Here is a 13,867-nt window from a genome sequence, read left to right as displayed (position 1 = left end):
CTGGGAAACTGAAAGTTGGTTTTTCCGACCTGTAGGAGATGACCTGATGGACACAGTGATGGGAATACTTTGAGGTGTTAGATGGTGTGGAGATGAGAGAGTGGTACAGAGGCTGGGAATCTGGTGGGCAGTGTAATATCAAAGAGAGAACCCTTGGAATAATGTTAAAAGGCATGGATTCTGCTCCTACCTTGCAGCTTATTTCTGCTATTTGGGTTTAATTTTCCCCACCTGAAAAATGAGGCATTGCTACCAGACTATATTAAGTCCTGCCAGCACCAACACGATAGTTTGGAATTCTGCTTATTGCAATTAACGTGAGCTTGAGAGGGTAAATGGTAAAATCAGCAATGGTATCAACGGAATGCAGAGGAAGTAAAGGTGTGGAAAATTTTCAGAAAGTTGAAATGTCAGGGTTTAATAAATAATTCTATAGAAGGAGACCTAAGGCAGAGAAGAACCAAACCGATTTTGAGTTAATCCTGGGATACAAGAAAGAAGTAACGGGATTTGGTTTAGGGGAAACGTGTTGAGTACAGTTTTAAGTAATATTGAGTAAAAACTGAAAACGGATCATTATGTGTAGGTCTGGACCAGGGCACTTACACAACCCAGAGAGTGAGTAAGTGCCTCCTGAAATTTTGTACCCTAGACATTCCACTCACCTCAAACTAGCCCCAGCTCTCATCTCAGGGAGGAAATATCGAAAGGCTGAAAAAAGGGAGGAGCAGAAAAGAAGGGACTATAAAATTTGCAATGGCCCTTACCTTTGACCAGTCTCCTACAGCTAGATGCGGAGGACAGTCTGTTCTGGCACAGGACTTACGAGAAGATGCCTTGGGTCCTTGACACAATTCATCTGAGAGACTCAGAAAGCTGCCATCCGTTAACAGCTGCTGACAGGTGACCCTGCGATTCTGAGTTCCCCCACCACAGGTCCTGGAACACTGAGAAGACAGAAGGAGGTGAGTCAACGGGCTTGGCCCTCTTCAACTTAGTACAATGCAGGGCTCTTACAATCATCAGCCTGGCGGCCGTGGAGTCACCAGTCTGTCATACCTGCTGCCATTCTTCAATATGCCAGCTAGGAGGGCAATCAAACTGATTGCATGCTCGTAAGGCATGGGGCTTCTCATCTTGGCATTCCTCGGGAAGGGAGGGGGATTCCCCAGGATGCAGGCAGTACACGTCTCGGGTCTGGATTCCAACACCACAGGTAGCTGAGCAGGGTCCCCAAGAGCCCGTGTGCCACCTGTACCAAAAAACAAGTGGGCAACATTAACTGTCCAATGGACTCTGTGCAACAACCAGAGCATGGACAAGTCCCTCTCTGGACTTCCAGACTCCACCCGCCACATCCAGATCCTGGAGTCACAGCAACAACATACGCAATTAAAGTACAGAAATACAATGTTTCAAGGCAAGAAGTGTCAGGAAAGGGTTTAAAGAGTTTACCTGTTTGGGAAAGTCCAGACTAAATTTCTCTCCATCCTAACCTACCACCCTACAGCAATAACAAAATGTTAGTTTTGTTTTGAATAGAGCCCCAAGGCAAGGATGATTTATATAGGTGCCAAAAGAATTTTAAATGCTTAAAGGCACACTTCAGGAAATTTTCAGGGCACCTGGATTCATTATTTGGAATATCTCTAAGAAAATTCTTTTATGTTAGGATTACAACATATATATATGTATGTATATAAAATGTGATTCCTTTCCAATAAGATCTTGGAAAAATCAGGTTTTCTCATGAAACATCTGTAAAAATTAAAACCCACGGCAGCTGCTCATGATACATATTTCCAAGTTGCCTTCAAAAAAGATTCTCTCAATTCACACTCTCACCAAAAGCAAGTGAGATGGCCTGGTTTCTTACAGCCACACCAACACTGGACAATATCATTTAAAAAAGTCTCTGCCTGTCTGATGGGTGAAAAATTGTATACAATGATTATTTTAATTTGTGGATACTTAATTCTTAGTAATCATGAATTTTTAACTAGCTACTGTAAAGATATATCATGAGGAAAGAATTTTTAAATGCTTAAAATGTACATTAATTAAAAAATGCTTGCTCCAGGGTAGTTTGTAACAGCAAAAAAATAATTAATTAATTAATTAAATTTTACAAAGTGGAAGGAGGCCATCTACACATTTAATAATAAAGGGCAAAATAAACAATTGTCTATTCATAAAGCACCATGCTAGCAGCCATTAAAAGTAAAGTAGATATATAGTTACTGACATGGAAATACATTCATGTATTTTTATTAGAAAATAGACATAAAATAGCCATGTTATTTTATGCACTATAAACACATGCAGAAAAAGAATATGGATAATTACACATTGAAATGTTAACAGTGATGATCTCTAAGTGATAGGATTTTTATTTTCTTTATTCTTGCTAGTATCTTTCTCCTGATTTTTCTTATAATAAACATTCATTATCAGAAAAAATAAGTTAGTTCTTTGAAAAATATTAGTGTTTATCTAAAGGTGATTTTTCAGTTTTTCTTATTTCTAACTTTCTATAATAAACATGTTTTACTTATGTGACTAAGAGAAAAAATGAAGAACAGTATTAAAGACAAATAGGGCAAAAAGTAAAATCTTAATTTATGAAGGCAAGAGTTCACAATGATGATATAACAAATACGGAGACTGAATAACAGGCACAAATATGTATGAAATATGAGATGTTAGATATAAGAAAAATGGAAGGATATGTAATAAAAAAATTTTAAGTTGTGAAATACTTCTCTAAGCTCCTGGCTTATCAAAAAGATGAATTTTATTAAGAACACAGAGAACTGAATAATACATTTGAAAATTTTGATGAAATACATGTTATTAGGCAACTACAGAAAGTTCTATTCAAGAAAGGGACTAGAGCTTGCTAATTGCACGACTGAGTGCCTACAAGTTTCTAAGAAACAAGTGAATTCCAATGTTATTTAAAATGTTCCAAAGTAAAGAAGAGGATTAAATAATTTACTGCATATTATGAAGCTCGGTAAAACCTGAGCACAAAATCTGACAAATGTATATAAAGAAAACATTTTCTACCTATGGTTATATATTCTGAATTCTAAATAAAAGAAAAATATAAATCCTAAGTAAAATGGAAGCAAGTCAATCAAAGGATTAAAATAATACACAGTACATGCTATGGATTGAATGTTTGTATCCCTCCCCAAATTCATATGTTGAATCCCTAACCTCCAATGTGATAGTGTTTGGAAATTAGGCCTTTAGGTAGAAATTTGGGTTAGAAGAGGCCATAAGGGTGGGGCCTTCCTGATGGGACTAGTGCCCTTGTAAGAAGATAAACCAGAGAGCCTGCTCTCTCTCTCTCTCTCTCTCTCTCTCTCTCTCTTTCTGCCATAAAAGGACACAGTGAGAAGGCAGCTGTCAGCAAACTGGGAAGAGAGCTCTCATCAAACACTGTACCTTGCTGGCACCTTGATCTTAAAAGTTCTAGCCTCCAGAACTGTGAGAAAATAAACTTTTGTTGTTTAAGCCACCTAGTCTATGACATTTCTGACCACAGTGGAAGTATATTAGATAATCCGCCAAATCTTTAGAAATTATGCAATAATCTTTTAAATTACTCATGGGTCAAAGAAGAAATCACAATGAAAATTAGACAGTATTTTTAAATGCTTGTTAAAAAATATGAAATGTCAAAATCTGTGGGATGCAGCTAAAGCCATGATTAGAAGAAAATCAATGTCTTAAATGCATATATTAAAATGAAAGAAAGGCTGAAAACAATAATCTATTTCAAGAAGTTAAAAAAAACAGTATATTAGACCAAAAAAAGTAAAGGAGAGGAAACAAAAAAAGAGATAAGAACAGAAATGAGTAAACTGGAAAACAAAAGTTGGCTGTTCAAAAGACAAATAAAACTGGTAAATTTATGGTGAACTATGAAGAACAAAAAAAGAGACAGCATAAACATAAGGAATTTAAGGGGAATCTCAAAGGCATTAAAAATAATAAAAGTATAATAGGTGTAAAATGAAAAACATTATGTCAATAAATTTAAATAAATTTAAAAATTGGATTTTTTAAACTTTAGAAATTAAAAAATTCAATTAACATGCAAAAAGACAAATGAATATATAAACTAGCATTTATATTCCTTTAGCACTTACCCTTAAATTATAGCATATATCACTATAAATGTTGATAAGAAAGTCTAGAGTTTCTTGGTATCTCTATTCCTTTTCTTGATCAAGATGAAAGGGCTTCCTGAACTACTCTCATCTGTTACTGCTGTCTAGAATTCTGTTTCTCCTGACTTTCTCATACTTATTTTAATCATTCCTGTTTTGTTTTATTTTTCCATGGGTTTGGTTGAGTTCATTATATTTTTTATTCTGCTTTCTCCTCTGCTATCTTTTTTTTTTTTTTTTGGTACGCGGGCCTCTCACTGTCATGGCCTCTCCCGTTGCGGAGCACAGGCTCCGGATGTGCAGGCTCAGTGGCCATGGCTCACAGGCCCAGCTGCTCCGCAGCATGTGGGATCTTCCCGGACCGGGGCACGAACCCGTGTCCCCTGCATCGGCAGGTGGACTCTCAACTACTGTGCCACCAGGGAAGCCTCCTCTGCTATCTTTTATCCTTAGAGTTACCCTTGGAAATTTAAAGGGCCTATTTAACATCCCTAGAGTTAATCAAAATTATTTCCATCTTCACAAATAGTACAAGGGGCTTAAAGCACTGTAACTCCACAATCAACCTATGACCCAGTTTTACAAGGCTTTGTTGTCCAATATCTATTTCAAATCCATATTTAGATATTATTATTGACTTGCACAGTCAGTGATTCTTTTTTAGATAGCTGTCTTTACAATGTACTTTGGTCAGTATTCATTCTTATATCTCAGACCGTCCCTCTAGGGATCAGTTTTCTGCTTAATAAACACATTCTTTTAAAATTATCTTTAGTGAAAGTTTGCTGATAGTAAAGTCTCCTGGTTTTGCTCACCTAGAATTTCTAACATAATAGTAGTTAACATTTATTGATCACTTACCATGGGCCAAGCTCTTTTTAGAGTGCTTTACATGTATTAACACATTTAATTCTCACATCACCTGTAAGGCCATGGTTTGCTGACCCCATTACAATCTGAAAATACCTTTGTTTCATCTTTGAAATATTATTCACTAAGTATGTGATTCCAGGCTGACAGTTTTTTCCTCTGAGCCATCTGAAGATAATATTCCATTATTACTAATGAGAAGAATACTGTCAGTTTTTGCTGTTCCTCTTATACATCTCTTCTCTCTGATTGCTTCTGAGATATTTTCTTTGTCTTTGGAGTTCCAAGGCTTCCCAACCATGTGTCTAGGTGTGTATTTCTTTTTTATTTTTCCTGCTTGGGATTTGTTGTAACTCCAGATTCTCAGGATTCATATTTTTCATTAACTCCAAAATATTCTCAGCCATTATCTCTTTGAATATTACCAGCTATCTTTTTGTAGCTTCATTTAGATATATACCTTCTCAATATTTCCTCTGTATTTCTTATCTCTAGTACATATTTTACATATCTCATTTGCTCTTTGTGCTTTTTTTCCAGGTAATTTCTTCAGATTTCTCTTCTACTTCACCTGTTTGCCCCATTCCATAACTTTTAAATGTCAGTGATTTTATATTTAACCTCTAGATATTCTATTAGGTTGAACCACATGAAATTGCCAATATTTGACCATTTTTGACCAATGAAATTTAAGTTTTATATGGTTCAACCTAATATTTGGTTCTTTAAAAAAAAATGTCCAAGGGCTTCCCTGGTGGCGCAGTGGTTGAGAGTCCGCCTGCCGATGCAGGGGATGCGGGTTCGTGCCCCGGTCCAGGAAGATCCCACATGCGGCGGGGCGGCTGGGCCTGTGAGCCATGGCCGCTGGGCCTGCGCGTCTGGAGCCTGTGCTCCGCAAGGGGAGAGGCCATAGCGGTGAGAGGCCCGCATACCGAAAAAAAAAAAAAAAAAATGTCCAAGTATTTTTGATAGGTTGTTCCTAGCTTAGGTTTTCATTTCCAGTTTTATACCTTTAAGTATTTTAAACAAACTTATTTTATATTCTGTATCTGATAATTCTAATTATCTGATGCTCTGTGTATCTGATTCCCCACTGATTCTCCCATGTTGTTTATTCCTGAGTTTTTTTTATTTTTGATTATGAGGTCATTCCCGTTAGGTCTTTGTGGGAATTTTAAGTTCTAGGTGGAAGTTACATCATTCCTCTACACAGAATTTGCCTTACGTCTGTCAAAACCAATCTGAATTAATTTTTCAGATCACATAGTCAGATGGATATAACCCCCTCTCCTGCATAAAGGGCTGTTGGTAGCTGTCCCCAAGGAGGTACTAACTTTTATACTGGGTTACCACTCTAGATTCATGCCTCAGCTTCGTTTTGGCTACTGAGGATTTCCCCTACTTTCTTACAAGCTTAGTTCTACATTTCAAGTTATTTTTACATATCTTACCTGGTATTTTAGGAGCTTTAACAAAAGGGCATTCAGGATATCTAGTCCATCACAAGGCTAAAAATGGACATCCACATTCATTTACTTGAAAGTTTAGCAAGTTTAGCTCTAGGACGATCATGACTTTCCCTGAGTTCTCTGAAGATGTTATTCCTTTGTTTTCTGGAAACTCCACTTGTTAATAAGTTCTTGGGGTTAATACGTCTTTCATGTCATAGCTTTTAAGAATTTCTTGTCATCCTTGATTTTCTGCAGTCTCACTATGCCCTATCAAAGTGGGGATTTGTTTTCACTTATTTCTCTTGATACTAGAAGTATTTTTTCCTGAGTTTTAGTAAACAGTTTAATATCTTGCTTCTCTGCCATTATTTCCCTATTTCTGCACTTTCTTCTCTTTTCCCCAAATCATCAACCTTCTGTGGTTTGATTCATTTGACATCTTCAGCACTATCTTCAAGTCACCAACTCTTTCAATTGTCTATAGCTTATTCTTTTATTTCATTGACTTTTTTTCATTTCTAGGTCTTCTAATGCTTTCTTTATAATACACATCTATTCTTACCACATTCCTGCCTGTTTCTATTTCAAAATTTCTAGTTCTTTACATGGATATTATTTATTAGTTATTTCTCCAAAGATCCCAATAATACTTAGTTTAAGGTATTTTTCAGATTGTTCTTATATTTTAATTTCTTCTGGGGTGAATTCATCTTTCAACTACTGAATCTGTGGACTATCTTCATAAGTATTAGATTTTTTTTTTTTTTTTTGGTATGCGGGCCTCACACTGCTGTGGCCTCTCCCGCCGCGGAGCGCAGGCTCCGGAAGCACAGGCTCAGCGGCCATGGCCCACGGGCCCAGCCGCTCCGCGGCACGTGGGATCCTCCCGGACCGGGGCACGAACCCGTATCCCCCGCATCGGCAGGCGGACCCCCAACCACCGCGCCACCAGGGAAGCCCCAAGTATTAGATTTTTTTACATGCTTTGGAACTTCATTTTGCAGCCTCAACTGGAAGAGGGAATTCTCTCCCTCCACCTCCTTCAATCCTTTTCTCTGTCTCTTAACCCTTTCTGTCTCAGTTTTGTTTGCCTCCATCTAGCCCTCCAGCGTCTCCAGTCTAGAACAGGGTCTTATATGGACAATGTGGCACAGAAGCACTGTAAGGACACTGACGATCCAACCACCGGGCCAACAGGTAATCTGGGGCGGTATCTGGTCCCAGGCCTCTATCTGTGTCTGTCCTTCCTCTCCACAAGCGAGCAGCCTCAGGTAAACAATGGCTTCAGGTTGTGATTAGCAGCAGCTTTTTTTCTTTTTTTTCACAAAGAAGCAAAAAACATGGGTCCTTTCCCACGAATTAAAAGGAAGATGTGGGCTTCCCTGGTGGCGCGGTGGTTGAGAGTCCGCCTGCCGATGCAGGGGACACAGGTTCATGCCCCGGTCCGGGAAGATCCCACATGCCGCGGAGCGGCTGGGCCCCTGAGCTATGGCTACTGAGCCTGCGCGTCCGGAGCCCGTGCTCCGCAACGGGAGAAGCCACAATAGTGAGAGGCCCGCGTACCGCAAAAAAAAAAAAAAAAAAAAAAAGGAAGATGTTAAGTTCCTGCTATCCATAGAATTGGATATAATTGGAAGTATATAAGTTAACCTATTAATTAGCCTATTAATATCTAAATTTCCAGGAGCTTTAGAGGTGAGGGAAATCACCAATAGCAGATATATAGGTCATACTTTGATGACAATCAGATTACATGGCTAAATAATTAGAAGGCTGTTGTCGCACTATTAAAACAACTCAGCTTAACTATGTAATTTATTTGAAGTGACTTCAGGATGATCAGGCTTTCAAGAAAGTATGTAACTAGAAGAATCAATTAGTGCCATAAGGAACCAGAAGTGGAACCATTTTTATTCAAGAAATGGATAACAGTTTCTTATTAACAGACAATGAACTAAACACAGAATTTTTTTTTAATTCAAGAACTGGGTAACAAGTCGGTACAGAAACACATTACTCTTGCCTCCTGTTTCCCTACTTCCCTGTCTAGCTGTGTTGAATCCTGTCATAGAAGAAGGCTCTTCCTGGACTAGTGGGACCATTAAGTAACCCCGCATGTTTCTATAAACCGCTGGCTCTCTCTTTGAAAAAGCAAACTCCATAAATAGCAGACACTCAGCAGTTATAGGAAAGACCAAGGGGAGTAACCGCATAAAAGCAAATAAACATATAACACCCCACCTTGGAGAGTTCAGGTTAGTACATCAAATACATTTGCCTTTGGGTAAATAAAGATCTACTGACTGTCCAATCCAATCTCACTGGTAAGTTTCACCCTGCAGTAATATTTCACTGCTATTGCCCTTGGAGTCAGTAAATATTTGTATGGAAATACTGTGCAACACCCTGTTCCTGTTATTCCTACCCCACTGGTTTCTAGAACCTAAAACATTTTTGTAAAATTACCTTTATTTTAGCATCAACCCTTTGTCTCTGCTGATTTTTTTCCAATATGACTCTCAACCTTCAAAAAGTTTATTAAATTTGCAACTTCAAAATAGTATTTCTCTTCACATAAAAGCAGACCCTTAATTTTGCAAAGTGGCCAAGATACATTGTGTGTTGCCTCAATCCTAGCTTGAAAGCTCTGTGAGCAAGATGCTGAAGAAGATAATGTGCAGGATCTCTCGCTGAGGCTGAGGGAAGGAAGGGATCCTGCACGTGGGCTGGTGCGTGAATAAACCAGCATGCTTCCATCAGCAGCCTTAAGGAACAGTTTATAGACTTGTTGTCAAATCTCGCCCTGATTGGTACGCCAAGGAAGGACAGCACTGCAAAACAAACTCAACCCTGCCTTGGCCTCCTGGGCAGGTCAGGCAAAGGCTGTTATTCTTAGAACTAAAACAAACCCTGAGCATTTCAAACAACTCATGAGTAGATATGAGGATAATTGCAAAAACACTAGGCAGAGTCCTAGAGATGTGAGTGAAAAATGTAACCTGAAAGCATGACTCAACAATGAAAGACTAGAGCTGAAAGGGACCTTGGTGATCATAAAGTCTGACACCTTTCGTCAACATTCAGATTAAGAAGCTAGGCACATGGGCTTCCCTGGTGGCGCAGTGGTTGAGAATCCGCCTGCCGATGCGGGAGACACGGGTTCGTGCCCTGGTCCGGGAAGATCCCACATGCCGCGGAGCAACTAAGCCCGTGAGCCATGGCCGCTAGGCCTGTGCGTCTGGAGCCTGTGCTCCGCAACGGGAGAGGCCACAACAGTGAGAGGCCCGCATACCGCAAAAAAAAAAATTAAAAAAAAAAAAAAAACAAGAAGCTAGGCACAGAGAGCTAAGGGACATGTCTGAAATGCCTTGATGGAGGTAGAACTAGGGCTCTATCCCGTTTCCCTGACCCATTCCCACTTCTCTCTGGACTATTAAGACTTACCCCTATCAAGTGTCTAAGGTCAGGGTCCATTGTTGGACTTCATTATACCAGTGAGAAGTGAGCCACTGCTTACTTTTATGGGAGAGTGTTAGCTTATTTCCCGGAGAAGGGCTCCAGGCAGAGGGCACAGTATGTGCAAAGGCCCAGAAGGCATGAATGAGCATGAACATGGGTCATAGTGAATAATTTAGTGTGGCTTCTGGGCAAGTTCCTCAGCGTGAGCGCCTGTGTGTGTGTGTGTGTGTGTGTGTGTGTGTGTGTGTGTGTGTGTGTGTAGCGTGTGATGAGGTGAGAGTGGTCATGACAGGAAATATGGTTCAAGAACCTAAACCAGGGTAACAAAGACTTTATTTGCTGTTATGGGTTGAACTCTTTTCTTCAAAAAGATGTTGAAGTCCTAACTGCTAGTGCCTAGAAATGTGACTTTATTTGGAAATAGGGTCCTTACAGATGATCAAGGTAGGATGAGGTCATTAGATATTGGGCCCTGATCCAATATGTGTAGTGACCTTATAAAAGGGAAATTTCGATGCAGAGACATACAGAGACATATGAAAACACGTGAGGAATGCCATCCACAAGCTAAGGAATGCTCAAGCTACCAGAAGTTAGGAGAGAGGCACAGAACATGTTTTCCCTCACAGCCCTCTGAAGGAACCAACCCTGCCAAAACACCTTGTTTATGGATTTCTAGTCTCCAGATTGGTGAGACAATAAACTTCTATTGTTTAAGCTGCTCAGTTTGTGGTATTTTGTTATGGTAGCCCAAGGAAACAAATACTATGCCAAAGTAAAGAATGTGGATTTTCCACAGGTAAAGGGAAGTCATTGAAGGGTTTTTTGTAGAGGTTCACACGGTCATTCTACAATTTAGAAGGATCTTTCACATAGTCACATGTGTGCATATGGATCAGGGAAACACTAGAAGCAGGAGTTATTTAGGAACTAAGAAATCATTCAGTCAAAACATCTGAATCAAGGCAGTTAGGAATGGATAAGACCTGGGAATTATACTAAGACAAATATCATATGATATCACTTATATGTGGAATCTAAAATATGGCACAAATCAACATATCTATGAAACAAAAATAGACTCACAGACATAGAGAACAGACTTGTGGTTGCCAAGAGGGAGGGGTTTGGGGAGGGAAGTATTGGGAGCTTGGGATTAGCAGATGCAAACTATTATATATAGGATGGATAAACATCAAGGTCCTACTGTATAGCACAGGGGACTATATTCAATATCGTGTGATAAACCATAATGAAAAAGTATGAAAAAGAATATATATATAACTGAGTCACTTTGTTGTACAGAAGAAATTAACACAACATTGTAAATTAACTATACTTCAATCAAATTTTAAAACAAAACAAGAACACCTCTGCAAAACCCTGGAGCACAGAGGGGCATGATTTGGGAAGCAGTATTTTTGAAGGATGCTCTGAGCATTTCTGGAACAGACAGCAGAGATGCAATGATATTCATGGCTACAAATCTAAAAGCAGAGTCAACATCTTGATGATGAATATTTGCGGCACTATATAAACAGTAAAAAGGAAATGACAAGCTAAGGAAAAACTATTGCAGATTCACATGGAAGCCGGCTTTAAATGGGGGATACTCAAGTGGAATTGTGGCAGGTTGGGTACCTCGTTTAAGGACATTTATTAAAAATTTGTAATTGATCTCACCATCTCTATCATTGTTCTCCCCATTTCAGGGTTTGAGCAGTCTTTTAAAAATGTGACTTTATCATTTCATTGTTTAAAGCCTCCAGTGGCTCCCCACTGATTCTCTGGATCACGTCTAAATGCCTACCATGGCCCTGCCATGTCTGATCTCATCTCAGGATACACTGACTTCCTTTCTGTCCAGTTTCCTGACCACACCAACTTCTTCCTTTCCTCGGGGTTTTTGCACATGCTGTTCCTTCTGCACTCCTTCCTCTACACTTCCCCTGGCCAACTTCTACTCCTCTTTCACATCTCAACTCACATAGAACTTCCTCAGAAAGGCCTCCTCTGACCACCTGCACCCAACCCTCAACCCCCACCAATCTATATTAGGTCCTCACGTTACTCTTGTTTCTGAGATATTTTCTGTTTCTTTATAGCATTTATTATAATTTAAGTAATATACTTATTTATGTTTCTGTTTGCTTAACTCTTCCTTCTACCCCATTCCAAGACTCAAGTTTAAGGAAGCAGTTTACAAAATCACATAGGGCATGATTCCAATTTTGTGGGAAAATATGTTGAGATATTAAACTATGTTTTTCACCTCCTGTATTTCCCCTTCTCTTACCCCAGTTCAGATGGGTAGTCTCCATCTTACAGGGCCTCAGAGGAGGGATGGGGCAGAGACAAAGAGACAAAGAAGGACACTACATAATGATCAAGGGACCAATCCATGAAGAAGATATAACAATTGTAAATATTTATGCACCCAACATAGGAGCACCTCAATACATAAGGGAAATACTAACAGCCATAAATGGGGAAATCGACAGTAACACAATCATAGTAGGGGACTTTAGCAACCCACTTTCACCAATGGACAGATCAGCCAAAATGAAAATAAATAAGGAAACAGAAGCTTTAAATGATACATTAAACAAGATGGACTTAATTGATATTTATAGGACATTCCATCCAAAAACAACAGAATACACTTTCTTCTCAAATGCTCATGGAACATTCTCCAGGATAGATCATATCTTGGGTCACAAATCAAGCCTTGGTAAATTTAAGAAAATTGAAATCGTATCAAGTATCTTTTATGACCACAACACTATGAGACTAGATATCAATCACAGTAAAAAAATCTGTAAAACACATGGAGGCTAAAAAATACACTACTTAATAACCAAGAGATCAGTGAAGAAATCAAAGAGGAAATTAAAAAAATACCTAGAAACAAATGACAATGAAAACACAATGACCCAAAACCTATGGGATACAGCAAAAGCAGTTCTAAGAGGGAATTTTATAGCAATACAATCCTACCTTAAGAAACAGGAAACATCTCAAATAAACAACCTAAACTTACACCTAAAGCAATTACAGAAAGAAGCACAAAAAGTACCCAAAGTTAGCAGAAATAAAGAAATCATACAGATCAGATCAGAAATAAATGAAAAAGAAATGAAGGAAACAATAGCAAAGCTCAATAAAACTAAAAGCTTGTTCTTTGAGAAGGTAAACAAAATTGACAAACCATTAGCCAGATGCATCAAGAAAAAAAGGGAGAAGACTCAAATCAACAGAATTAGAAATGAAAAAAGAGAAATAACAACTGACACTGCAGAAATACAAAGGATCATGAGATATTGCTACAAGCAATTTTATCCCAGTAAAATGGACAACCTGGAAGAAATGGACAAATTCTTAGAAATGCACAAACTGCCGAGACTGAACCAGGAAGATATAGAAAATATGAACAGACCAATCACAAGCACTGAAATTGAAACTGTGATTAAAAATCTTCCAACAAACAAAAGCCCAGGACCAGATGGCTTCACAGGCGAATTCTATCAAACATTTAGAGAAGAGCTAACACCTATCCTTCTCAACCTCTTCCAAAATATAGCAGAGGGAGGAACACTCCCAAACTCATTCTACGAGTCCACCATCACCCTGATACCAAAACCAGACAAAGATGTCACAAAGAAAGAAAACTACAGGCCGATATCACTGATGAACATAGATGCAAACATCTTCAACAAAATACTAGCAAACAGAATCCAACAGCACATTAAAACGATCATACAGGGGGAGCGAGAAGATGGCAGAAGAGTAAGACACGGGGATCACCTTCCTCCTCACAGATACATCAGAAATACATCTACACGTGGAACTTCTCCTATAGAACACCCACCGAACGCTGGCAGAAGACCTCAGACCTCCCCAAAGGCA

The 13,867-nt window shown here is 38.9% G+C and overlaps 1 protein-coding gene across 6 annotated transcripts in view; it reads right to left on the bottom strand.

Annotated features, from left to right (window-relative positions):
- Window positions 1–13,867, bottom strand: part of ADAMTSL3 (ADAMTS like 3) — a 468,377-nt gene that overhangs the window by 133,448 nt on the left and 321,062 nt on the right. For all 6 annotated transcript variants that reach the window (XM_067030016.1, XM_067030022.1, XM_067030019.1 and 3 more), the window contains 2 exons: window positions 1,060–1,252; window positions 768–947 (listed from right to left, as the gene is read on the bottom strand). In XM_067030016.1, coding sequence (XP_066886117.1) covers window positions 768–947; window positions 1,060–1,252 — 373 coding nt within the window. The remainder of the gene's footprint in view (window positions 1–767; window positions 948–1,059; window positions 1,253–13,867) is intronic.

Source organism: Kogia breviceps, chromosome 3 (genome assembly GCF_026419965.1).
Source record: "Kogia breviceps isolate mKogBre1 chromosome 3, mKogBre1 haplotype 1, whole genome shotgun sequence".
Taxonomy (NCBI): Eukaryota; Metazoa; Chordata; class Mammalia; order Artiodactyla; family Physeteridae; genus Kogia; species Kogia breviceps.
Note: the sequence above shows the minus strand (reverse complement) of the source record. Positions and strands in the feature narration are given on the sequence as shown.